This window comes from Mesoplodon densirostris, chromosome 6 (genome assembly GCF_025265405.1).
Source record: "Mesoplodon densirostris isolate mMesDen1 chromosome 6, mMesDen1 primary haplotype, whole genome shotgun sequence".
Classification (NCBI taxonomy): domain Eukaryota; kingdom Metazoa; phylum Chordata; class Mammalia; order Artiodactyla; family Ziphiidae; genus Mesoplodon; species Mesoplodon densirostris.
The window spans coordinates 119,734,774-119,761,657 of NC_082666.1; the positions used below are offsets into that span (position 1 = coordinate 119,734,774).

Consider the following 26,884-nt stretch of genomic DNA (forward strand, 5'->3'; position numbering starts at 1 on the left):
AGTTCCCTTATTCTGTGCAATAGTGGCCTTTACGAAGATGCCCCACAAGTGGCAGACTTGGAACCTCTGAAATCTCTTTCTTGGAGACCTTGGGTCTGCTTCGGAGTATGCAGCCAGTCGGTTAGTGCAGCCAGTCTGTTTGTTGCCACACTGACAGCCCTGCAGACACTGGAAGCTAGGTGGCATGCCTCTCTCTCTCAAGCCTCTTCTCAACTTAAGCCACTCCTTCCGCTTTTCACATGTGAGGTTGTTTCAAGCTGGTTCCCCACAACCCGGATAGCTCTTTTACCTGAACTGGGAAAAGATATAGCTGATAGCATCAGTGATGGCAGGGATTTTAAAGTATGGTTTCATCTTTCTCCATTCCCTTTCTTCTCAACTTTTGAGTTGAATGATGTGCTTGGGAAACACTCTGAAGTGCATGGTGACCTTAGGGCACCAATCTAACTCCCAGTAGGTTTGCGATAAACATTTTCATATTTTCATAATCTATAATTGATCACTCCCCAAATAGATCTGATACTGTCCAGCAGGTATTTGCTATCTGGTTGGCTTGGGGTCCCAGAGCCAAGCCAGGGGCTAAGAAGTGGTACCCCAGGGTCTGTCCACTAGCAGTTAAGCATTCATTAAGTACCCTCGCTGTAACAGGCCCTATGCCGGCACAGAGGCTTGGGGGAGAAGGGGAAGATGGGATGGCCAGAGGGGTTGGGAGCCAACTGGCGTGCGCGGCCTCTTGGGACCCGTTGTCAGAGCAGCGGGAACAGTGGAAAAGCAGCAAGATCAAAACAAGGACGGTGTGTGGGAACACCAAGACCCTGGTAACCCCATCCCCGCCAAAGGGTCACCGCCCTCGTCCTCTTCAGGGGCGCGGCACGCCCAGCGAGTCGCTGTTTTAGGCCGATTTCCTCCCGCGCTGTCCTCCGCGGGCCTTGCACGTGTGTGAGCATCCGCCCGTTTGCCAGCGCACGCGCGCATGTGTGTGTGTTTGCACTCGCCCGGACGCGCGCTCACGCAATCACAAACTCTCTCCCCAAGTGGGCAGAGAGGCGGCAGGGCCCGCTAGGCCACTCTGCCTGTGCGGCGCCTTTATCTCGGCCCCAGCCTGTCTGCATCCCGGTCCCGTTTCCGAGGCCGCCGGCTCCGTATCAGTTGCTGGCTCACCCGGGTTCGTTAATCATTCCTGCCCTCTGTCCTGGCTCCGCCGTGCAGCGGCTCCCTTCCCACCCGCTGGAATTGTCGCTGGAAACTCTGAGTGGCGCTCGCTGGCCCCCGCCCTGCGGTGGGGGCCGGGGAAGCAGCTGGGAAACCGGAGCGGGCTCCCAGGGGACCCTGGGCGGTTCCTCCCGGCGCCGCCTCGCGGCCGGCCCGGCCCCCGGCAGGGTCCACGCCGTCCCCGCTGCCCGCCCGCCCGCGCCCCGACGGGGAGCACTCGCCCGCCCCGGGCCGGCCGACCCGAGCCCCCGCCCTCCACTCCAGCCCGGCCCACGGACCAGATCGCAGGGAGACACATTCCGCCGCGCGCGCGCCTCTCACGGTCCTTCCTCCCAGCGCGCGCCCTCGCCCCCCTCCCCCAACTCCGGCTCCGTCGATTCTCCTCTTCCTCCTCTGGGGCCCGGCCTAGCGGAGCCCGTCCTGACCCGGTCACGAGGGCGGACGGCACAGCCCGGACTTCTCCCTGCCCGCCCTCCCTCCCCGAGGGCCCGTCGCGGCTGCGCCAGGCAGGAGCCGCGCAGAGATGCTCCTGTCCTCTCGGGCGTCCTCAGTCCCCGCCACCTGCTCGCCTGGGAAGGTAGGTGCCGGGAAGGAGAGGCGGTGGAGAGGAGACGCGGCGGGGGGGCGCAGTCGAGGAGGGACCCGCATCCAACACGAGGGGACGGCAAGGCCCCTCCCCCCGGGGTCCTGGTCCCAAACTCCGGGGAGGAGAGAGGTGAGAAGTCCCCCCTCAATCCAGATAAGGTGAAATTCGAGAAAACCTGTCCTTGTCCACGTGGACTTGTAGCTGGAAAATACCCCGGAATGCGCCTAGGGCCAGGACCCCAAGGTCAGGGCAGTACTTAGAGGGAGGAAGGAGTCTGCCAACTACAGCAGGGCTACTTCACCTCTTCTAGCCCTTTGGAGCTGGCTACCGGGGTGAAAGGCTGCCTGAATTCTGGGAGAACCCCAGGAATTTCCTGGCACCCCTGTCCTCTGCCAGATGCTGGACCCATTGACCCCCGTGCCTCCATCTTCCCTGCGAGAAGTCCTCCTTATCGTCTCCTGGTACAGCCGCCAGGAGGAAAACTCAGCCCACCCTTCCCCACCCACCCCTGCATATCCTGAGACGTGCGCCCCCGGGAGCTGTGTTGGGGAGGGTCAGGCTGGGCCACCAAGGATCAGCAGACCCTGGAAAATCAGGTGGTGTGCGCAGAGCTCCTGCCCGCCCCTTCCTACTGGAGGGCCCTTCTCAGTGAACACAGCAGGGTGGGCCGCAGGCAGAGGAAAGCAGGCTGGGTCAGCTGATGGGCAGGACTGCCAGTGCTGACCTCGCAACTTGGCCTCCGGTGGTCAGCTGGCGGGGGAGGGGTTGCGGCTAGGAACCAGCCTGCCCCAGCCCTCGGATCTCCCACTCTCCCCCGCCTCAATTTCCCCTGCAAAGGGAGGGAGAGCAGCAGGAACAGGGGTGTGTCGGCCTGTTTCGCTTTTGGTAGGAGTCCTAATTGGATCCAGCTGGTGAGAGGCCCCTCCTCCAGCCTCAGCCCTCTACACCCGGCACAGCCAGAGGTGGGCCCGGAAAAGCTGTGTCCCCAGCAGGTCTTTTTGAATGTCAGAGGGAATCCCCGCTCAGACTAGAGTCAGGGAGCTGCCCCCAGCCTAGTGTGTACCCTGCAGCACCGCCCCCCAACCATGGCTGAGCAGGAACTGAGTACAGCAGTAATCACAGCCCCCATTGCACCTTCATCCCCTCTGGCCTCCACAACACTTGTGCTGCTCATATGAGCCCCCCACTGCACACACACACCTCCACTGCACACACACATCTCCACTGCACACACACCTGCACTGCACACAACACCCCCTACTGCACACACACTTGCACTGCACACACACCCCTGCACTGCACCCTCACTGCACACACAGCTGCACTGCACACACATCTCCACTGAACACACACACCTCCACTGCACACACCCCCACTGCACACACACACCTCCACGGCACCCCCCCACTGCACACACCCCCACTGCACACACACACCTCCACTGCACACACACACCTCCACTGCACCCCCCCACTGCACACACACCTCCACTGCACACACACCCCACTACACACACACCTGCACTGCACACACACCTCCACTGCACACACACACCACTGGACACACACCTCCACTGCACACACACCTCCACTGCACACACACACCTCCACTGCACACACACACCACTGCACACACACCTCCACTGCACACACACCTCCACTGCACACACACCCCACCACACACACACCTGCACTGCACACACACCTGCATTGCACACACACACCTCCACTGTACACCCCCCGCCTACTATTCAGCTGACCCCCCTCTGTACCCACAACGCCCATGCTGCCCACATCACCCCCCCCATGGTGCCCCCTGCGCAAGTCACATTCGGAGCAGTGTGCTTACACTCCACCCCGCACACACAGCACCTCACAAGGCCCTCGCCGCCCTCCCGTGAGTCCCCAGACCCCACAGGCACGTGCAAGCCTTAACTCTGAACAAAAGTGCCAGAACTGGTCCAGCGCCGGAAGGTGGCAGAGGTTGGCTCAGCCTCTGGCCATGTCCAATAGGACAGGTGAGGCGGGACAGCTGAGCTCTCTGGTGGAAAAGCCCCACCGGCTCCTCTCTGCCGGAAGCCCTCTCCCCTGACCTAACCTTTGCCCCGGGCAGAAGAACCCAGCTGGCCAGTCAGGCATGGTACTCCCAGGAAGACCCTCTGTTCAAAAAACAGCCTGGAGCTGTAGGAGAAAGAGGGGCGTGTGCGCACATCTGTGCGTGTGCGTGTGCGTGCGTGTGCGTGACACTCAGCACCGCCTGCGCGTGAGCAGGTCCACCTTCCTGCTCCCCTGCGGCTCGGCTCCCCGCCCCACCCCTCACGGATACCCTGAGCCCTCTGAGGCTTCAGTCCGAGCAAAGAGGCCAAAGAAGAGAGCTGATGCTCCTCTGAGCTCAGAAGGAATGGTTCCCGCGGCCTGGAAATGCCCGGTGCGCTCCACCTCCCCGGAACCTTGGCCCCGTCGGGCAGTGGGCGGGTGACCTCACCGTGGTCCGGGGCCTCTCCCCCCAGCCTGAGTAGCCCCTTGTGCCCGCTGGCAAGCAGATGCCCACACAGGGCTTGGGGATGGCAGAGAGAACTGAAACCAAGTCCCAGTGCCCAGGCCCTTCCCTGCCAGCTGCCCCAGTTCCCTCTGCCTTCGCTCCGGGGGGAGAGGGCCGCGCTGTGCACTGAGAGCCCCAGAGGGGCCGGCCAGCAGGCGCGCTCCCGGCCAGCCTCCCCTCCTCCCGGCCCGGCCTCCCCTCCCCCACTCCCACCCGGAGCTCCGGCCCGCGGCCTAACAAGCGGCCCATTGTGCCTCTGGGAGCCGGCCCGGCAGCCTGCAGGCGGGTGCCCGCAGTGGCCTTTCTCCCGGGTCCGTGAGCTCCCACCCAGCTGGCCCGACCCCGAGGTCGGGCCCAGAGGGCACGGCAGCCTGGACACAGCAGGGCTCTCCCTTCCCCCTCCCTTCCCCACAGAGGACACGCAGAGGAGCAGCTGGTACACCCGGGGTCCCCCGGCCTTGACCCAAGCATGCAGGCCCCAGCCCGCAGCCTCCCAGCTGCGCTCAGCCTGGATGACTTCATCCCCAGCCACCTCCGGGCCCATGTAGGGTCATCCCCCCGGGGGACACGGGTGAGTGAAATAGCGAGGGAGAGGGTTACTGGGGGCCTGTAGTTGGTGGGGGGCTCTCAGGACAGGTGGGGGAGCGGGAGGATTAAAGGGATGGAGGGAGGGAAGGAGGGAGGTGATCGCTCTAGAGAGCCTCGCTGGTTTCCTGGAGAGGGTCAAGCCGTCCCCATGGGGTACGGCTGTGCCCTAGTAGCCATCCCTCCCACCCGTCTGCAGAGCCCTCTGGGCCTGAGCTGCCTGCCGCTCCCGGCCCCTCCCCACAGGTGCCCGTGATCCGGAATGGTGGCTCCAACACCCTTAATTTCCAGTTCCATGACCCTGCGCCCAGGACCGTGTGCAATGGGTACTTCCCACCGAGGAGAGATGCTTCCAGGCACCCAGGTGGGTCTGCTCAGGAAAACCTGCTGCAGGAGCGCCGTGGAGGTGGGGGTCAGAGCTTCCTGGACCCTGCCTTCTGGCTCCACCCTGGGTCAGGCTGGAGGGGCAGGAGGTGGATGGAGGCCTCTCGAGGGCCTGGGGCCAGTTAGCTCAGCTAACCGTCCCTCCCGTGTGAGCCTGCTGGCCTGTGAGAGGGAAACTGCTGTGGGAGAGACCCGGCTGACACATCCCTTCCCCTGCCTGCCCCACCCAGTGCCAGGGGAAGGCCCTGTGCAGGGGACATAGCCTTAGGGGCCCGGCGGACCTCCAGATGGCCAGTAGATAGCTTGGACTGGGGATGGAGGGTGGAGGAATGCAAGCGTGTGTTGCCTATAGAAGGGGAGGGGGCTGAACTCAAGACAGGCCCCCTAAGGGCTGCTCCAGTCTGTACTCGGTGGCCCAGCAGAAGCCCAGAGAAGCAGCTCTGGGAGCCTGTGAGTCAGCCCCGCCTGGGCCACGGGGTCTGGGAGATCCTGGGACCTCCTGGGTGCAGGCCCACCCCAAGGGCCCCTCTCCTGAGGAGGGTGGCAACCTTTACTGAGCATTCCCTTGAGGCAGACCCTGTGTCAAGTAGTTCATTCATTTAACAAATAGCTGTTAAGCACGTAGAAAATGCTGGACACTGTAAAGGCACTTTACAGGCCTCATCTCACCTCATCCCTTGATATCCTGACAAGGTAAGGTGTGATTATCAACATCTTCCCAGTGAAGAACCTGAGTCTCAGGGATGTTCAGTCCCAGAGGCTGAACTGAGATTCAAACCCTCGTCCATCCTGCCCTGAAGCCCTTACGTTGTCACACCTGGGGGCTGAAAGTTCTGGTGAATGAGTTTCTGTCCCTTGCCCGTTGACTGTGTGTCAGGCCCTGTCCTGAATACAGTCATGCACACTAGATCTCCCTGCATCTCTGCCATGACTACCCTCATTTTACAGAAGTGGAAACAGGCACTGAGAGGTTGATTGCTGTGCCCATGGTCACGCAGCCGGTAGGCGGCAGAGCCCAGGTCTGGTTTCAGTCTTCGCCCCCAGCCCCAGGGCCTTTTCTGCCACACGCCGCTGCCTCCTCCCCTGGATTGTCTCCCCGCAGCATCCTCTGCAAGTGACGATTCCGGCTCTCATTCTGAAAACTTTTAGGACATCCCCAGCAAAGCAGGGTGGGGTGGGGATAGGCACAGATTTCTCAAGATAAAATCCATTTTCATTCACTTTAACTACTAAAAAATAAACAGAGGCCTGTGGTCCTGCTGGGGATGGGGACATTTGGACAATCTGTGTCGTCAACTCAGACAAACAAGGAGATGTTGAAACTTTTGAACCCACGGGGATCAGTGTCCTGAGGAGCTAAGGGACAAACAAGCCCAGGTGGGACCCCAGCCCTTTGCTAAAGCTCCCCTGTACGTGCCCCACAGACCCTACCTGGTATCAGACCTGGCCAGGTCCTGGGAGCCGGCCTTCTGAGAACCAGAAGACCCCTGCCTCCCAGCATCCCCAGAACTGGTTAGCCACGTGGACCAAGGATAGCAAACGTCTGAACAAGCGCTGGGTCAAGTATGAGGGAATCGGGCCTGTGGATGAGAGCGGCATGCCTATTGCACCCCGATCTGTGAGTCCAGGGTTGGGGCCACTGGTCGATGGGGCCCAGGGACCCACGCTGAGCTCCACCTCTGACAACAAAGGCTGTACCCAAGCCGTGCCAGACTAAAGCAGGGGTTACACCATGATGGGTTTGGGGGATCATGAGCCCCATAAAATGACAGGCACTCTTGCATGTCTGAGTTGCACAGTGGTTTGGGGGGGGGCGGTTCTAGACTGCCCGCCAGGTTCTCAATGGTAGAGCGCCACTAGTGTAAGGGTTGACCCTGGCAGGGACCCCCCCCCCCATTTTCACGGCCCCAGGACCTGGCACGGCACTTGTGAAACGGGTGCTGAGTAAGTTACCGGCTGAAGGGGTGAATGGGAGAGTCCTGAGTGAGAAGGCCTCAAGGGGTGGCAGGCGTGGGAGGATCCGGGGGTGGGGTCCGGGCGCGGGGGACCTGCCCTTCCTCCACCCCCAGGCCTGTCCTGAGTCAGTCGCCTCCTCTAGTTCTCCACCTCCTCACCCTCAAGTGAAACTCAAGTTGGTAACATACCTTTCTGCCTCCCAGGGTTCTTTTGCGTCACAGGTGAGGGAGAGGATGTGGAATACCATTCCCGCCCCATCTCCCCACCGAAACTGTTGCATTTATTTTTCATTACATAGAAACACATGTTCTGTGTGGAATCATCAGAAATACAGAGAAGCTAAGAGAAAAAAAATGTAAACTACCCCAAACCTCACAGCTTAGGGACCATCACTGGTGGAGATACTTCCATATATCTTGTTCAAACATAACACGTTACACGAAGTTATGGTTGTGAAAGATGTCACCACAGCCCACCCGCTGGGGCTTCAAGGGTGCCCAGAGAAAGGACTCAGGGAGGAGGAAACTTCTGTGGTTTGATATTGGGAGGGTAGCCTGACTTTGCCTTCTCTGATCCCAGAGTGTTGACAGCCCCAGGGACTGGTACCGGAGAATGTTCCAGCAGATTCACCGGAAAATGCCGGGTGAGACACCCTTCCAGAGTCCTCTCTCTGCCTCCGTGGGCTTGGACCCCTGGGGCTTGGGGAGTAAGGGGTAGGAAAGGGAACTTACCTGCCCAGGGAAGTCTCTCCACCCACCCCAGGCTCTGTGATGAGTGGTTGATCAAACAGGCCAAAGGAAGGAGCCGCCAATCTCCTCCCTGTACTCGGGGGACAATGACCAGACACTGTTCCCGGTGTCCTCTGAGGGCCTGGGAAGCCATGAGGTCACACATTTGTTCAGTCAGTCCCTTAACCAACTGTTGAGCACTTGCTGTGTGCTGAGCACCATGCTAGGTGCTGAAAACAAAACAGGGAGCAACAGAGAATGTCTCTGCCCTAGCGAAGCGTAAGGCAGAGGGGGGTCACAGAATAAACAGATAAGTATTTAACATGGCAGGTGGTGGTAAGGGCTAGGGGAAAAAAGCCGGGGCAGCGCCCAGTGCAGGGAGGCCGCCACCTCACGCAGGCTGGTCAGGAAAGGCCCCTGAGAAGTGGCGTCTGAGCGGGGAGCTAAGGGTGTGAAGGAGTTGGCCCTGCAGGGCTGGGGGAGGAGCGTTGCCGCTTGGGGAGCACCAGGGACCCAGAGGCTGAGCAGGCCGGGCATGTTCTGGAGCCGCAGGGAGGGGCTGGACCACAGTGAGAGGGGCACGTGTTAGGAGATGGATCACAGAGGCACTGGGATGTGGTCGCCCAGAGCCTTTGGCTTTTACTCTGCGAGAACTGAGGAGCCACCCAGAGGCTCTGAGCAGAAGAGTGAGTGACAGGCTCTGGCCAGTGACGGCTGAAGAGGCTCCCTCTGGCTGCCAGGCGGGGAAGAGGCGGGGCTGGGTGGAGGTGGGGGACCAGTCAGGAGGCCTGGCTTGAATCCAGGCTAAAGAGTCTCGGACCAGGGCGGTAGCAGCGGGCCTGGTGGGATTCCGGAGACAGTCATGGGAATTTGCTGATGGATTGAAAGAGGTGAGTCAGGGATGACTTTAAACCTGAGTGAGTCGATGGAGTTGCCCTTTATAAATGCCTGTACACACGGGGGAGGCTGCGAGAGGTGCAGGTCTAACGGGCGTTCAGTTTCGTTCAGTTGCCAAAGTGGCAACTGATATACAAGTCTGCAGTTCAGAGGCGAGGCCTAAGCTGCAGATGTTAATAACCGGGACCCACTCAAAGAGATTTTGATTTAAAGGTTCCTCCAAGTAACTCCGATGTGCAGCTAAGGTTATGAGTCCCTGGAGCAGACAGTGATCTTTAAGGTAGAAGACTAGACCAGATCACCCAGGGAGACGGAGGGGCGGAGGCCCAGGGACTGAGCCCTGAAGCACTTGGTTTGAGAGATGGGTAGGCATCAGCTAGGCAGCCTGGGCAGGGGCAGCCCGGGAGGCAGGAGGAAAACCAGAGTGGTCTCCCTGAAGCCAAGTGAGAAGGAATTTCAAAAGGAGGAAGTGATCCACTGTGAAAGATGCTGTTGATGGTCAAGTGGGACTGCCCTTTGATCTTGTAAGGCAGAGGTCACTGGGGTACTTGATGAGGGTGGCTCAGGCTGAAAGCCTGCTTATCGGGAAGGGGAACTGGAGACACTGAGTTCCGTATGGCCAGCGGTTTGCTGCAAAGGAGAGCAGAAAACTCCGGGAGCTGGAGGAAGGTGTGGGATCCGGAGAGGGGCGTTTTGGTTTGCGTTTAATGTCGGAACTCTGGTCGTGTGTCTGCGTGCCAAGGGGATCAAGTGGGTTGGCTGGTCAGTACCTTTTCCTAGGAGGCCCCAGAAAGTCCTGAGCACCTTGAGGAGTGGGTCTGGGCAAAGGGGGAAGGACAGGTGTTTAGAAGAGGGTGCAGAAAGGGAAAGAGGGCGAAGGGGAAGTGGGATTCCCCAGACTGACCTGGTGAGGGCAGGTCTGCAAAGGTCAGGGAGAGGGTGTGTGTGGGAACGCCGGGAGGGAGGGGCAGGAGGGTTTGGGCGAGGCCACTGCCCCTGTTGGCTCGCTCAGGCCCTAAGTCGGCCAGAGGCATTTCAAGCCCTCCCAGAAACCTAATTCCTTCCCTCCCTCGGGACATTCTTCAGGCTCTGACTCAGCCCCTTGGCCCCTGCTCTAGGCAGGAGGGGTGCTGGGAGCCTCTGGGGTAGCCTCATGGGGCTCCCCATCCTCGCTTGTTGCCCCAGCCCTGACCTGGTCCTTTCTGCTCCCACAGACTTGCAGCTGGACCGGACCTTCAAGGAAGCACCCAAAGGTGAGGGCGTGCGGGTGTCCCACCCCGGCCCGGCGCCTGCATCTGCCCCTCCCTGCAGCCACACCTGGCTTTGGGGCTCCCCAGTTGGCTGAGCTCAGCTTGAGAAGTTTGTATAGCCCATTTCCGAGAGCTCCAGATGCCCTGGTAGATGGTAATTAAGAGCCTCAGCTTCACTGTCCGGCGACGAATGCCTAGCCCTGGCCGTGATTTCTCTGGGCCTCTCTTTCCTCACGTGTAAAACGGGAACACCCCGGAGATGTTTGGAAGGTTCAGTAAAGAATGTAAAGCTCTTGGCCCCAAGCCCATATTTCGTGGTCCAGACTATCACCCCCATTCCCACCAGCCATCCAGGAGCACGGGTGGGTGTGGGCCAGAACCTTCAAGGGTCACCCAGGCGCCCTCAACCCCAGCTCTCACCTCCCACCACCCCTGCTTGTTTTCTCCCACTTTCAGTGGCTTCTTCCTGTGCCACCTCAGCAGACTCAAGGCATCCAGGGCCCCAGCACAGACCTGCTGCCAGGCCAGGCCAGACGTCGTCTCTGAGCGGGTGAGCCACCGTGGGGAGGAGCTGCAGAGGGGCGCAGGCTTCCTTGTGGGGACTGGCGCCCCCTGGTGGCCACAGCTGGCACAGTCTTGGAGCAGGGCGGCTGGCTCCCCTCCATGGCTGTGCCCCTTCTCAGGGTCCCCACTGCTCCAGATGCTCCCCTCCCCGCCAGAGCCAAAGGGGAATGCGGGCAGGGATGGACTTTGCGCCATTCCTGGTCAGGACCGCCTGTGATGCCTCTGTGGTTGGCGGCAGGAACTCATCACCCCAAAGATCCACTCATCATATGGGGTGGAGAGCGGGGCAGCCCATGACTAGGCGTGGACCTGGGACCTGTGGCCATCCACTCTGAAACCTGGAAGGAAACAAGGGGCATAGAGGATCCCAAGCTTTCTCCCAGATGCCGCTGAGAGAGGAACCCTCCAGATAGGTCAAGGACGGAGTTCCTTTTCTTTTTGCAAACCACCTGAGCCCAGCCCGGGCTGCAGGGCCCTTTAAGAGCTCAGCCCAACCTTAAGAATCAGGAGCTTCTCTGTCACAGTGTAATCGATGAGTTTCTGATTCCTTTATGGGGAGGGGGTGACCTCATCAGCATGGTCTTAACTGGGCTGTGGCTCTTGGCATCATCGATAAGGTGGAGACTAAGATTTGGACAAGATTTGGTCAAGATTTGGACCCAGAGTTCTGGATTAAAGCCGGTGTGCTGCCACTAGCCATGTGACCTTGACCGAGGTAACCAGTCTACGCCTCACTAGCCCCATCTGTTAAGTGGGCATCAGAGGGTGGTCGTGAAGATCAAGGTACATTGCAAGTCTCCACAAACATTATTATAATACAGGCTTAATTATGACTAGAGCTTCCTTAAACTAGGAACAATGTATTCCATTCTCATTATCAGTGTTATTACTGATGTTCTTTCTAAAATAGAGAATGGAGTCATAGTTACAGCCAACAAATACTGACCCTCCCGTCAGACATTCCATCATTTGATAAGCTTGGTACAATGGTTCCACTTGGTGGAAACATTCAAACTCAGCAGAGGCTGGAACATTTCAGCCAGCCAAGAAGAAAGCCCTGCAGAGGAACTAAAGGCAAATGTGACAGATGACATCACTGATCCAGCACCTCAGGGAACTGAGGCCCACGGATCAGAAGTAACTTGCCCAGAGCTCCAGGGTCAGGCCTGCAGGCTCTTTGCCCTGTCCTGGGTTTTCCTGGGGCTAAGACATAGTCCCACACCGTTGGGCATTGGTGCAAGGCACTTAATCATGGCGACCAGCTTCATCGAAGCTGCCCAAACATACATACCCGCAGTCACGGGGCCAGACAGAACACAGATGCAGGGTATTTCACCAAGGCCAGCAGGAAAGGGACTGGCCACTCCTGGAACAGATGTGTGTGTCAGCCCTTCTCCTGGGTCTCACATTATGTTCCCCCACCTAAGCTTTACCACACCCTTATGAAGGTGGGAATCATTCTCATATTATAGGTGTTGAATCAGAGACTCTGAGAATTCATTAACTTGCCAAAAGGTGACATAGCTAAGTGGTGGGGCCAGCTGGGATTCGAACTTGGAGCTTATAACGTTTTACTATTTAACACTGCTTCCACAGCCCGGCGGCAGGTGGGGAGGGGGTGCAGCTCCCTCCCCAGGATTGTGTGCTCACGCATGCCTCAGTTTCCCTAAAAGGAAACTGAAGAGATGTCCTTCCCTTTTTTTAGAAGAAGCTGGGATGTCTCTGAAGAGTTTCTTAGAAACACCTTCAATTTCAATGCTGGAGCATCCTCCTCCCTGCACCAGACCCCAAATCAGGTAGCTCACCCAGCATCCCCCCACCGCTCTCCCCGCCCCCTCCATCCCCCTCGTCCCCCGCCTCCCCACTTCTCCCACCACCACACTCTTCGGCCAGGCCCTCGGCTGCAATAGCACAGATAAGGCTTTTTTTTCAGCTTGGGGCCTGCGCAGCCAGAAGAGCCCAGAATCCTTAGGAGGGCACTGATGGGGTGGGACGGTGGCCTGAAAGCCTGCTTTTTGAGCCTGGCCAGTGTCCCAGTACCTCTCTACTCAAGCTGATGCCTACCCACCCCTATGCAGGTGTCCAGACACCGAGAGAAAGCAGACAATGTCTGGACGGAAGAATCTTGGAACCAGTTTCTGCAAGAACTAGAGACTGGGAAGAAGGTGAGCGTGGGCCTGGTTCTCTGGAATAGGATGCACCGTCAGCTAGTGCGTTTGGGGAGCGAGTTCACCCCCTCTGACTCACTCGTCCCACTCTTAGCCCAAGAAACCACTGGTAGATGACCCTGTTGAGAAGCCTCCCCAGCCCATCGAGGTGAGTGTTGCGGGCAGGTGGGCAGGAGGGGAGACAGCATGTTGGGGGAACAACGAAGGAGATTATGGGTGGTGTTGGTCCCAGTGACCATGGGCAAAGGCCACGGACCCAAAGCTCTGACCCTCCCCTGTCCCATACAGTTTACCTCTATACCCCCAGCACCCAGGACAGTGGCTGGCATACAGTAGGCGCTCAATAAATGTGTGTTGAAAATTGTGTGTTGATCAAAGCAGGAGCTGAGAAGGGAGTGATTAGTGTGGACTGGAATTGTCAGGAAATGTTCTTGGAGGTAGAGCTTGGAGGACAGGCAGAGAGAGGGGGCTCAAGATGGGGGAGACACAGGCAAAGGCTGGAGGGGCGTGTGTGTGTGTGTGTGTGTGTGTGTGTGTGTGTGTGTGTGTGTGTGTGTGTGTGTGTGTGTGTGTGTGTGTGTGTGTGTAACACTCAGCCGGCTGGACAGGCAGTGGGAGGGAAAGCAGGTTGCGTAGAGTGAAGCCAGGCTGGGGAAGGCCGTAGAAAACTGGATGGGCGAGGAAGTAGGGAGTCCTGTAGGCTCTTGAACAGAGAGGCAATACAACAGAAAATGGTACTGAGGCACATCAGGAAGTACTAAAGTATTACCATGGGAGTAGGGGATGGGTGAGCTTGGTCAGCGGCCAGGGCCCTCCTGACACCCTGAGACGCACCTCCTGTCAGGCCCAAAGGTAGGCAGCCTGCCCTTTACCCAAGCACCATGTGCTCTGTCCCGCTGCCTACTGGGCTTCGCACATCTGACCTTTGACCAGCGCCCCGCACGGTGCACTGCCCCCCGCCCCTCCCCGCTGTCCAAGTCTCCCCCCATAACCCGCCGCCAGGTCCTGCTGGAGAGGGAGCTGGCCAAGCTGAGCGCCGAGCTGGACAAGGACCTGCGTGCCATTGAGACCGGGCAGCCGTCCCCCAAGGTACCGGCCTCCCAGCCCCCTCCCGGGGGGACGCAGGAACCCGGAGCCGCGGCTGCCGGGCTTGGGTGGGAGGCGCAGGCCGACGAGAGGCGTCGCCTCCAGCCGCACTCGTGACCTTGGGAGACTTCATCCCTGTTTGCTCTCTCCTTCCTAAAATGCGGGGCGTTCACTCTTCCTAGTGACCCCTAAGAACCCTCCCAGGCCGACTCCACGGCAGCCTGCCGTACGGGAGCCGGAGGGGTCCCCCGCCCCCGCCTCGCCCCGCCCCCTAGACCTCAGCCCGCTGGGACCCCAACCCCAACCAGGCCCCGATTTCCCGGCCTCCCTCCCCCTTCCGCACCCGCGGTTCCTCCCCCGGTTCCTCGCTCCTCCAGTTCCCAGCCCGCCGCCCGCGCGGGCGGCTCTAGGACCCCTCCCCCTCCCGCCCCTCCCGCTCCTCTACGAGCCGCAAACTTTTCCGGAGGCGGCGGCCTAGGCTGTGTCGGGGACTGGCGTCCCGGGCCCTGACCGCGCCCGTCTCCCGCACAGAGCTCGCAGGCGCCCCGACGGCCCCGGGAGCCGCGGCCCCCCGCGCGGTGAGTGGCGGCGGAGCGGGGCGGGGCGAGAGGGCCGCCGGCGGGGACGTGGCGCGGGGAGGGGGCGAGCCCGGGACACTGACGGCGGGAGGAGGGGCCCGGAGCGCGGAAAGTGGCCGGCGGGGGCCCGATCCACTGCTCGCCGCCAGGGGGGCCGTCCCTGGCCCGCAGAGGGAAGCCTACCCCCAGCTCGGGACTCGGGTAGTGGCGGCGAGGGAATCCCGCCGCGCACTCCCGCCTCCCCCACCCCGGGCCGCACCCTTTCCAGGCCTTTACGGCTCGGGAAGTAGGACATCCTGCTGAGAGCCCGGGACCTGGGAGACGCCTTGGGAGGAGGCGGCGGGAGATGGGAGAAGGGAGTGGGTGAGACATCTGGGCGGTCAGGGGTGAGCCGGGTAGGCTGTGAAGCTCCAGACAGGTGGCTCACTCGTGTGCCCCCGCGCAGCCCGGCCTCCGCCTGGAGCTCCAGTTCCCCGAATGCACTTTACCAGGGTTCCTCCCTGAGCGCCCACAGGATGGCGGACGGAGGAAGCCCCTTCCTAGGTCGGAGGGACTTCGACTACCCTCCCTCAACCCGAGGTAAGAACCAGATCCTGCTCTTGTTCTCACCCAGGCAGACGGCCACCACCACCACCAGGCACCAGATATGCTGGGGCCCCGGGGGAGGTGGCAGGAAGGTCACGGAGCCCCCTGCTTCCACTGGTTCCTGTCCTGGGCGGGGAGGGGGAGCAGAACCCCATTCCCAACCCTGCCCCCCAGACATGGCCTTCCCAAGCTGAGGTAGTGCTTCTCCACAGACCCTAGTGCCTCTGAACCAGGGGGCAGCCCAGCCAGGAAGGAAGAGAAGAAGGTAAGGGGGGTGGGAGCGTTAGGGTCAGGGTGCAAGGAGGGCCTGGGGTGGGTCCCGGTGCTGCTCTTCCCGACCTGCCAGCTGCTTGACTGAGGTCAGTCCCTCTGTCCTCTCCCCCTGCCCAGAGGAAGGCCGCCCGGCTCAAGTTTGACTTCCAGGCACAGTCCCCTAAGTAAGTGCCCTTCTCTTCCCTTCCCTCCCCTTTCCTCTGGGGCAGTCTCTGGGAGGACAGAGCTGCAGTGGGCCCCCCAGAGGGTGGAGGGGACTTGGGGTGCGCTGCGCAGGGTCCGAAGGGAAGGAGGACCCGGAGGACCTCAGGTTGCTAGGTGTCCTTGCTCTGGCCTTCAGGGAGCTGACTCTAAAGAAGGGTGACATTGTCTACATCCACAAGGAGGTGGACAAAAACTGGCTGGAGGGGGAGCACCACGGCCGGCTGGGCATCTTCCCTGCTAATTACGTGGAGGTGAGCAGGGCAACAACAAGCAGGGGCCTGGCTGGGTGGGCGGATGGGTTTGCAGAGAGTGGAGACCCCTTTAACCATCCTGGGTCCCTCTCTCTCTGGAGGTGGCTGCTCCCTCACATCTGGCAAGTTTCCTAAGACGTAAAACTGTGAGCTCCGGGCAGGGGCCAAGTCTCAGCCTCATTCATGCCCTCAGGAAATGTTTGTTAAATGAGGGCTAAAGGTGGAGCCCAGCCCAGGGGGGAAGAACGAAACAACTCAGTTCCTGTACCAGAGGCCACCGGACCTGTCGAGCCTCCCCCACTTTCACCCCTCAGAATCCACCTCTCTCAAGCTATCTTTGGGAAGAATTCTAATTGCAACTGGCAAGAGTACGAATCGAGTGACAGTTCACAAATCACATATACTTGCATCATCATCTTCACATGTATTACTTCCTTTGTTCCCCTCATTAACCTGGGAAAGTGATAAATCATCCCCATTTTGCAGATGCACTTGTTAAGGTTCAGAGACAAGTCGTTAAGTAGAAGATCTAGAATCTGAATCCAGAGACAGGTTCTGGATTTGATAAATATAGGGCTACAGGTTATCTCTGGTATTTGCATCTTTTAAGGAATTTTAAATTATCTAATTTATTGGCATAAAGTTGTTCATAATGTTTTCTGATTATCCTTTTTTTTCTTTTTAATTAATTAATTTATTTTTGGCTGCCTTTCATCTTCATTGCAGTGGCTTCTCTTGTTGCGGAGCACGGGCTCCAGTAGTTGTGGCACGTGGGCTCAGTAGTTACGGCTTGCGGGCTCTAAAGCACAGGCTCTGTAGTTGTGGCACACTGGCTTAGTTGCTCTGCGGCATGTGGGATCTTCCTGGACCAGGGATTGAACTGTGTCCCCTGCATTGGCAGGCAGATTCTTAACCACTGTGCCACCAGGGAAGTCCCCTGATTATCCTTTTAATGTCAGTAAGATGCAGAGTGATGTCCTTTCTTTCATTCCTGATATTGGTAATCTGTATCTTTTCTTATTCTGGCTAGAGATTTGTTAATTTTATTGATCTTTTCAAAGAACCAACTTTTGATTTCACTGATTTTTCTCTATTTTTGTTTTCAGTTTCATTGATTTCTGCCACTTCATTATTTCCTTCCTTCAGCTTGCATTAGGTTCTTTTTCTAGTTTTTTAGGGTGGTAGTTTAGATTATTGATTTGAAACCTTTTTCCCCTAATGTAAACATTTAATGCTATAAATTTTCCTCTAAGCACTGCTTTAACTACATCCCACAGATTTTGATATTTTGTTTTTCTCACTCAACTCAAACTATTCTCATTTCCTTTGTGGCTTCCTTTTTGACTCATGGATTGGGTCATCTAATTCAGGCTCTTCATCTCACAGGCATCAGTAGACCTCCCCTATCCTCAGAACGATGTCCCTGATCCTGAAGTTCCACAAAGTATATATAGTATTCTATGTCATCAGTCATTTACATCTTAGTAGGAACTAGTTTATTAGTGTCTTGATTTTCTGGGTCGGGTGAAGCAGAGAGAGCATGGGGACTCAGGGCACCTGGTGGGGTAGAAAGGGAGGAGGAGGAGGAGGAGGAGGAGGGACACTTGGTTCTCAGCAGCAGTGAAATGGTAGATCCTCACTTTTAGGTAACCAGGAGTTCCCTGCTCCTTGGAACTCCTCATGTCCTTCTGTGCTCCAATTTAAACTGTCTCCTATTTGCACTGCTGTCCACTCTAATAATGCCCACTCCACATACCTCTGATGGAAATTCTTCCTCCAGGAGCATTCTGGGACTGACTACCCCCTTGCCTGTGCTCACCCCTGGCCACCCGCAGTCTTGTGTCTGGTGTCTGTCTCCTCTCTGGTCTGGGGACAGATCTTACCCATATTGCCTCACCCTCCCAGGAGCCCCAGGTCTGTGCCCAGTTGATGCCCAAGGTGACTCTTTCTCATGCCTTTTCTTCCCACAGGTGCTGCCTGCAGATGAGATCCCCAAGCCCATCAAGCCTCCGACCTACCAGGTGCTAGAGTATGGAGAAGCTGTGGCCCAGTACAACTTCAAGGGGGATCTGGAGGTGGAGCTTTCCTTCCGAAAGGTGCGGCCAGGCAGGGAGTGTGGGTGCAGGGCAGGGGCAGGTGAAGACACAGGTAAATATGTGCCGTAAAAACATTAAAAAAAAATCAGGTGTACCCATCTTCAGTATTTCAGATTTTTTTCCTCCGTCTCTTTGGATATATTTCCCTTAATTTTGTCCATTTTTTAAATGTTCAAAACTTCTAGAGTAGTTGTGCTTTGTTCAAATTGCAGTTTGATAGGCTGTGAGGATCACAGTCAGCTTTTTTTTTTTTTTTTTTCTGGTGGCGGGATCCTCACAGCTTGTGGGATCTTAGTTCCCCAACCAGGGATCGAACCTGGGCCCATGGCAGTGGGAGCATCGAGTTCTAACCACTGGACTGCCAGGGAATTTCCTCAGCATGTTTAATAGAATGGAAATCTTAGAATGCCTTGCATGTAGAAAGGTGTTTTACAAACTTTTAGACAGTTACGTATATATGTTTGTGTGTGTGCTAGATTGTTATTACGACATATTTTTTACTATAGATCATGGTTCAGAAAGCTTGAAAAATGTTCTGGAAAGCAGGGAACTGGTCTCCCTTGGCTGATCTTGGGGGCAGAGGCCATGACTGCCACTAGCAAATGTTTCCCCAGAAGAGCTAGCCCAGGGAGAGAGGGGGAAGGAGGTGGCTGGATGGAGAGAGGTGGGGGCAGGTGGAGGCCAGAGACCATCCTTCCCAGGGCAGCCCCACTAACACTAGTCAGCATGGGGGCTTGAGGACTCACCAGCTGCCCTCAGAGAGTTTGTTACTTTATGCAGTGGTGACCGGATAACCCAGGGCGAAGGCAGGGAAGGACCCAGTCATGGCAGGGGTGGCTAATGCCTGCCCAGTGCTTCTTACCAGCCTGGCATTGAGCTGTGTAACCTCTGTATAACCTGCTGACACCCTCTGAGCCTGATCCCTTCGTGCAAGGTGTTAGGTTTAAATAACACTGTCCCACGTAGGCTCCCTCGGGTACGTGGCACCCGGGAGGGCCCTGCAGATACTAACTCCCTCTCTGCGACCAGGGGGAGCGCATCTGCCTGATCCGCAAGGTGAACGAGCACTGGTACGAGGGTCGCATCTCAGGCACCGGGCGCCAGGGCATCTTCCCTGCCAGCTACGTGCAGGTGACCCGGGAGCCCCGGCTTCGGGTCTGCGACGACAGCCCCCAGCTCCCTGCGTCTCCCCGCCTGACCACTGCCCGCCTGGCCCATCACCCCAGCTCCCCATTAATGCCGCGCAGCCCATTTGACCCCACCGACTGGGGGGGCCGGACCTCCCCCCGCCGCACTGGCTTCTCCTTCCCCACCCAGGAGCCCAGACCCCAGACCCAGGTAAGGTGACCTGCCTTAGACCGGAGAGTTGAGCCCTGCTCCGCGCACTGTATCTCCCATTCCTGTGATGGTCTGTGCTTCGGAATCCCGGCCAGACTGCTCAGGGCAGACTAGTGGGGTGACTGGGCAGAACCTTGTGTTGCAGCCCCATCCTGGCCTTGAGGACCTCAGACCCTTGGTTCTGTCCTTGAGCTGCAGCCCAGGGAGGCAGGAGTTTCTAGGTAGGACCCAAAGCCAGCACCAACCTCCTGACCTTCCAGAATCCACTCTTGGGATTTCCTCATATCAGCCTCTGGGACAGGGTGTTTCATGAGTCGGGGGTCTGCCTTTCACCTGCTGTGTGACCTTGGGCAGATGACTTGCCCTCTCTGGTTCTGGGTTTCCTCGCCTGTAGAATGGGGATAGTAATCCCCACTGCAGAGGTGCAGAGGGTAGTTGGTAGGTAGTAGCTGATGGGTAAATGATAGCCATGGGTCCTCGTGCTGACATAGCCCACAGACAAGTGCATCTGCTCCTGGGTTCATCCACTCACTCAGCAAACTGTTATGGGCAGACAGAGCCAGCGCACAGGACTTCTCCCGCTCCCGGCTTTGTCCGTGCACGTGTTCAAATCAGCCATCTACCCTACCTGGGCCCAACTTCCCAGCACTTGTGAAGTGAAACAGTCAGACAGATCTCCCTGTGCTGTGGGGATTGCGAGATAAGATGAGGCATCGTGGGAAGCTGCTCCTGGTGAGGTGGGCAGGCCCGTTCACTTCTCCTCCTTCGTGCTTGCATGTGCCCGCCTGCCTTCCTGTGGACCCCAGAGTCTCAGCACCCCTGGGTCAGCTCTGTCCCATCCTGGAGGCTCCAGCCGTCCCCTGGAGCTGGGGACCTCGTCCCCCAACACCACTCAGATACACTGGACCCTGTGAGTACTGTCTGGGGTGCTTGGTCACGGTGGGGGGGCTGCCCTGCAGGGAGTGTTGAGCACATGGACCCCCTAACCCTCTCTTGCCCCACATCCAAGGATAGAGTTGGTAAATTCCTACTAAAGAGTGCTTGTCCTTATAGTGCTTATGGGTGATTTTGGGGGGGTGGGGGTGGGGCGGGGGCGGGAGGGCGCTTGTCTGCGGTGTTCCTGACCTGTCCCTGCCAGCCCTGGGCCTTAAAGCAAGCCTCCCACACTGGGTCCCCTGACCTCCGTCTCCTCACTGCGTTTCCAGCCCTGAGGTCAGCGCGTGTGTGCACAAAGTGTGGAAACTGGTAGGACAGATATGAAGGCACTGGGAGCTCAGAGGAGGTGGGGTTTGGGTGATGAGGGCTTGGAGAGCAGGGAGCAGGCCTGGGGAAGAATGCACTAAAGCCGGACACAGTCGCCATCCCTGGAACTGGGCCAGGGGCTAATGGGAGCGTGGAGGGACACTGGGAAATTCAGAGGATGCGGCTACCTTGGTTTTAAGACACTCCAGGCCTGGTCTGGGGAAGGGGTGAGGGCTCTGGTGTTTGCCATGTCGATGTTTCCTGCAGGTACCGGGCGATGTACCAGTACAGGCCCCAGAATGAGGATGAGCTGGAGCTGCGGGAGGGGGATTGGGTGGATGTCATGCAGCAGTGTGACGACGGCTGGTTTGTAGGTATGTGGGCTGGGGGCAGGTGTATCTCAGGGTGCTAGGGGGATGCTTTGGGGGACAGGCCAGAAGGGGTATCTCTGGGTCCTGTGGGGGATGGGCTGGGGGCAGTTCAGAAAGGGTATCTCAGGGTCCCTGGGGGGATTTGGGTAGCTGCTACTGGCAGCCAGTGCTGGTTCAGCAAAGGTTCACGGACTGACTATCCCCCACCCTTCCGGCCGGGCACTGGCTGCTTCCCCACAGCCAGCACTTCTGTTGCCTGCCTTCCTTCCCTGAAGAGGGGTGAGGCCTGGGAGGAAAGCAGACCAGCTCAGGGTCATTGGCGAAGCCAGCGGGACTCAGGGCAGCACGGTTCCCAACCCCCAGGCCCCTGTTCCTTCCATCATACACCTCTGTCTCTGGAGCAGTCCTTGCAGGGGAAGGGTCCTATCTCCTGAGACACTAAGCCCCCGATGGAAAGGAGCAAGTCTCACACCTGTGTATCCCCACCCCCAGCTAGCAGCTAACTCCTCCCACCTCCAAGAGGAGAGAGAGGAGAAAGATCCCGGCTCTCGGGGCTGGCCCAAGGGCAGCTCAGGCAAAGGACTAAAGCAGGAAGCCTCAGGTTGGCCTTGGCCTGGTTCAAGGTGACCAACCCAGCAGGCTTTTTCCCAGAGTGGGCAGGCCCTGTCCAGGCCTCAGCTTCAGAGGATGAGGCTGTCCTCGGAGAGCAGTGAACATCCTGCAGGAAGCTCCCACTCAGCAGGCTGCAGGGCCTGAGGGGTTGGAGGGCTGGCTGCCTGAGGAGGGATGGCCCCTTGACCTGGCAGCGCCCCCTTTCTCATCTGAATCCCAGCACCTCATTGCTGACTGAGCTTCGGACACACCAGTGATTATGAAGCACCACCTTGTTAACAGTCCTTACTTGGATGGGTGCACATTCTCATTTTACTCTGTACACGTCTACTTTTGCATTTTCTTTTTACAACTCCTAATAAAGACAAGAGGAAAAAGCACCATTTTCGTGGAATAAGCCACAAGTGCTTTTAGAGGAAAGGTCTAGAATGTTCGGTTTCTCAGTCACACTGGCACCTCTCAAGTGCTCGGCAGCCACACGTGGCTGGTGGGTATCAGTTTGGACAGTGCAGGTCAGGGAAGGCTTTCTGGAGGAAGTAGGGGAACAGGAGAAGGATTTGGGGAGGAGTATCAGCAAGGCCTGCGGGCAAGATGGGCCTGGGCTGCTCAGAAGAGAGTCAGGATGGAATGGCTGCCTGCCGGGAAGGGGAGGTCCAGGACTTTAATTTCATTTTATATTCCTGTGTCTTCTAGCATTTCCCCTCCTCTCCCCCAGCACACAGGTTTCTTTGGGGTTGTAGCAGACAGAGGCCTGGATTTTAGTCCCGCCTTTGCCTCTAAGCAGCTGAATGCTTTGGGGGAATTCATGTGGCCTTACCTGCCCCATCTCTAAAATTAGGGTGTCATACTAGACCAGTGAGATTCCTCCCGACTTAAGTTCTGTGATTCATCTTCCTGTGTCCTTGCTTTCCCAAGGACGGGTGGGGTTATTCAGTGCTGTGTGCAGAGTTGTACACGGTTGTTCAGTGCTCAGATTTCGTGCATCATGATCGAAATCATGAAGTGTGGCTCGTCCCATCTAAGCTTCTGCCTCTAGGGGGCAGGAGTGAGAAAAAACAAATGCTCCCTGGGACCGGGACTCCACTTGCAGTTCTGGGCACTGCCAGCAGAGGGCAGGGCTCTCACTCCCCCAACCCAATTCCTCTTGTAAAACGTGGGGAATGCTCTTTCTGTCTTTCCTATTTCAGGTGTCTCCCGGAGGACCCAGAAATTTGGGACATTCCCTGGAAATTACGTAGCCCCGGTGTGAATGGTCTCCGTGGCAACTCAGAGCCCAGCCAGGATGGGATGGGGAGCAGAGAACTTACGCGCAGGAGAGAGGTCGCCCCCCCATCCTCCTCCCCCAGGACCTGAGCCGCTGGCATCTGCAGACAGCCTCAGCAGCCTTTGCCACGGAACCTCCCTCGAAGCCCCCTGGACTGATTCCCACCCACAATTCACAAGCATTCCTCTAACAGCCCTTTTATTTCCTCCGCTACCCCACTCCCCAAATATAGAGGTCTGCTTTGAAGTGGAGACTATTTCCAGGCCCTTATTGAGACCAGACCCCCGCGTCCGCCACCCCACCCTGCTATGGCGTTTCCTCTAACAGGGGCCCGCTCCCAGCTTCACCCCCATGGGGTTCCTCTAACAAGGACCAGCTTCCTAACCTAATAGAGACCAAAGGCCGTCTTCGCCTGGAAGGGATTCCTCCCCTTTCACTCCAGCTTGCCTGCCGTCCCCTTTGCCTTCCTGCCTCCAGCTGGGCCTGGGAGTGAGATGGGGGATGGACACAGCACTTCCTTAGCATTCGAGGCCTGGCAAGAGGTCTTGCCCAAGGCTCCCTCTTCCCACAGGCTGCCGAGCCCTGGGCCTGGGTCCTGCTTATCCTCCTGCTGCTGTAGCGCCCAGGAAGGGTGGGGCCTCCGAGGACTGGCCTGTCCCAGATGTATTCCAGGGAGACTGATGTGTGCTGTCCTCCTGCCGGCCCAGCGGCCCCCAACCCCCAAGTCCCCTGTGGAAGAGAATGTAAAATAAATCTGGCTGTCAGGGACCTTGCCTTCCTGTCCTTTCCTTTGTGGTGGGAGAGGGCTCCACCTGCTTAGGGTTATGGGAATTCTTTCTGCCGTAGGGAATCAGGTGGGATGTGAATGAGTGAGTGAGTGTGTGTGTGTGTGTGTGTAACGGGAGGCTGCAAAAGAACCATTATTATCTCTCAAGATCTCAGGTCTCAGGCACGATTGGGCAGCCCCAAGGGTTGGGCAGCTGCCTGGCAAGCAGTGCTGAGAGAAGAACTAACGTCACAGGGATGAGGGCAAGGCCTGACTGTGGGGAGAAACCAGAGATGGGAGCTGAATGTGGCCTTGTTTGTGGGCTATTTGGTTCTGGAGCTGCCATGGGGTTGCTGAACTAAATGACATTTCTGTTTGTTCTGCTCCTAATGTTTTCCTTCTGTGTGTTCCATTTCCACACCGAAGTTCTCGTGTGTTTGTTGACTTTCTTTTTTTGGGCTCGGGTTTTTGAGCAATCGATAGCAGGAAGCTGGGAGTGGTGGGGCACAGCTAGCCAAGGCGACTCTTCTGGGGCTTGGTGGTTCGTGTAGGGGCATAGTCTGGGCCTGGCCGCTCTAATCGGGAAGAAAAGCTCCATTCCTTGGCCACTGCTGGGAGATGAGCAGGGCATACGGTGTTACCCACATGTTATCTGATGTAAGCATCCCAACACGCAGGTTATGAGTCCATTTTACAGGAGGAGAGACTGAGGCAGAGAAATTAAATTGTCTGGGTCACATCATTATAGACCTGAAGTCAGGTCTGATGACGATTGCTGCCTTTCTGCACAGTCTACCAAATGCCCGTGCAGTCCTTGTCCAGAGGCCCTGGAGAAGGAAGGTCATGCGTGAGGTCCGTGGGGCGGCCCCGGGCTGGGCCTCTCTTACATTCTTCCTGGCAATCCTGTCATCTAGGCCTGTCACCTAGGGCACCCGCACCCTAGGTGGGTGGAAAGAGGCGGTGGTGGCTAATTCTATCACGACAGGTGGGAGAGGCTTCTGAATGACAGGGCTGTGGCCGTCCCTGGCAGGCTCCTCGTGCCTGGGTGCGGCCCAGGCTCCACTGCTGGTTAAACAGCAGGTTGAAGAACAAGACCTGCCTTCACTTCTCCATCCACCCCAGTTCCCACCATGGTCTGTTGCTAGGCTGGCAGGCCCAGCCCATGCCATGGAAGTGACCATTCCTCACGAACCTGCTAGCCTGTTCCTGATCCCCCATCTCAGCTTCTTCAAGTTGCCTGATGCCCTCAAAAAGGACCTCAGGGTTGAGACTTCCTTTCCTTAGGGCAGAAACCAAATCCACACCCTCTCTTTGGCGGGGCCCTGGAGTCTCTGCAGCAAATCAACCCTATGCTCTGCCTGTACATGACCCCTTCTCTGCTTTGACTTGGCATGAGGTGGGAGGGGCTGAGGGGGGTCAGAGCCAGAGGGACCTTAGGTCGCTGGGGATGCTCATCCCAGTGAGGTGAGTGACTTGGCCACAGAGTTGCTAAGGGCAGAACAGTATGCCCTTCTGTTCCACAGGGACATGCCCTGGGGTCGGCTGACTTTGTCTTTGTTGTGTTTTGTGACTGCACAACCCACAGAGCAGAAATCCTGCGGATGAACCTGCAGATCTTTCTAGAGACTCTCCAAGGCAAAGTCTGAGCAGAAAGAGGTGCAAAACTGAGTCCCTGTTAGAAACTGGCAGGATGGGGATGGGCGTCAAGGCAAGGGAAATTAATCCATTTGATCATTCAAACAATATCCCTTCAACAAAATATTATGGAACACTCCAGGAATGGAGAAACAAACCAAACAAAACCCACCCTGCCCTCTGAGGAATGGGCAGCTTTAAAAGGAGGGCAGTGTGTACAACGGGAGGGTAAGCTGTGCATCATCCCCAGCTCACACAGGGGAAACTGAGACCCAGAGGGGCTGAGGAAATTGCCCGAGGTCACACAGCTGGGAAGACGCAGACCTGGCACTTGAGGCAGCCCCCCCACCCCCCTGCCAGTGGTGCCTGTCCTACCTGCAGCTTCCTGTTCCCTCAGGGACTTCCAGTCTAGTTGGGGAGGCAGAACAGGTGCATCAGGCAAAGAGGCCACACCAGGAGGCCTGGAACTGCTCAGTGGGAGAGTGGCTTACACGCACCGAGGACAGAGGGTGTGGGAGGCCAGGGACAGGGGACGTAGCTGCACTGGAGGCGGGCTGGTCCAGGGCATAGGAAGGCGAGAGGGCTGGTGAGGGCACACCTTGCAGACAGAACTCGGAGGGAATGACTCACACCTGAGGCAGGCAAGTTACAGCTGTGCCTCCAGGCGGCCTCCCCTGGAAACAGGCCAGCCTGACAGAGAGTAAAGTGGAGACCAGAGGGAGATGGGAGAAGCCGGCTCTGGTGGGCCCTGAGGTCCCCAGGGTGAGGGTTGCCAGGTTTGGCTCTGGGGGAACCATTTGCCAGATGGTTCTGAGTTGACACTTAGAGCCTCTCCTTGGCTGTCCTCTCCTGATCCCTAGAGCCGGGGATCCAGGTGGCTGGCAGAGGGCTGGGGGCAAGGGGGACCAGGGCCATTGGTGGTTGTTGGTAGTGGCCGGCCGTAGGCAGGGCAGCCGAAAGGGTGAGGGGAGGGCAGCCAGGAACGGAACAGGCATCAATCAGCCCGCAAGGGACGTGTGTAGCGCAGGAGGGGGCCCGGTCACTTCCAGCCGGAGTCTCTCTTCATCTCTTCCTGGGCCTGGCATGTCGCCCCGGGTGGAGCAGGCTTACGGTGCATCTCAAGCAGGTAAGCTCTGCGCAACCAAAGCGCCGCAGCAGTCCGCGGCCACCGCCCCGCGAGCGCGCTGGCCAGGCAGGAAGGCGGAGGGGCGGCCTCTGGGTTGGGATTTGTGGGTGTCGGGGCTGCATCTGCGCCAGACTCGGAGCCTGGAGTGGGCGGAGGAGCCGGGCGGGCCGACCGCAGACAGCCCCAGCCTGCCCTCCCCCTCCTCCTCCCCCTCCCCGGCCCTGGACTGGGGTTGGGGGAGCTCAGGGCCCCTTTGAAGGAGGGCGGGCGCGGGCGGCCCGGGCGAGCTTCGGGGGTCAGCAGGCTCAGCTGTCTGCGAAGTGGGACTCCGGGCCCGTCACCAGATCACCTCCCCTGACCTCGGGAGGATGGAAACACCCCGGGGAGGACGGCCGCAGCCTCTAGGGGGCTCTCGGGAGAGCAGCCCCGGGCCCCCAGCGGGCGCGGGCCAGGTGGCAGCGCCGGGGCTGAGCTGCGCGGAGGAGGCGGCCTCCCTGGCCAGGGGCGGCGGCAGGGGCGGCCCTGGGATCACATGGGCGGAGGCAGGTCCCGTAGTCCCGGGCGGGCTCTCCCCAGAGTCGGGCAG

General features: G+C 58.2%; 1 protein-coding gene across 2 annotated transcripts; it reads left to right on the forward strand.

Annotated features, from left to right (window-relative positions):
- Window positions 1-1,394: 1,394 nt before the first annotated feature.
- Window positions 1,395-23,533, forward strand: SORBS3 (sorbin and SH3 domain containing 3). Of its 2 annotated transcripts, XM_060102508.1 has the most exons (21): window positions 1,395-1,789; window positions 4,754-4,910; window positions 5,171-5,288; window positions 6,733-6,926; window positions 7,844-7,907; window positions 10,104-10,142; window positions 10,596-10,689; window positions 12,409-12,499; window positions 12,782-12,868; window positions 12,966-13,019; window positions 13,874-13,960; window positions 14,489-14,535; window positions 14,981-15,114; window positions 15,333-15,385; window positions 15,511-15,557; window positions 15,734-15,848; window positions 17,819-17,944; window positions 18,974-19,282; window positions 20,089-20,192; window positions 20,792-20,898; window positions 22,695-23,533. In XM_060102508.1, exons 2-21 carry the CDS (start codon window positions 4,809-4,811, stop codon window positions 22,754-22,756), a joined length of 2,034 nt encoding a protein of 677 aa, XP_059958491.1. In that variant the 5' UTR covers window positions 1,395-1,789; window positions 4,754-4,808; the 3' UTR covers window positions 22,757-23,533. The 2 variants fall into 2 exon arrangements, with proteins under 2 accessions (XP_059958491.1, XP_059958492.1); XM_060102509.1 differs by lacking the exons at window positions 1,395-1,789; window positions 6,733-6,926 and having other exon boundaries at window positions 4,822-4,910.
- Window positions 23,534-26,884: the final 3,351 nt, after the last annotated feature.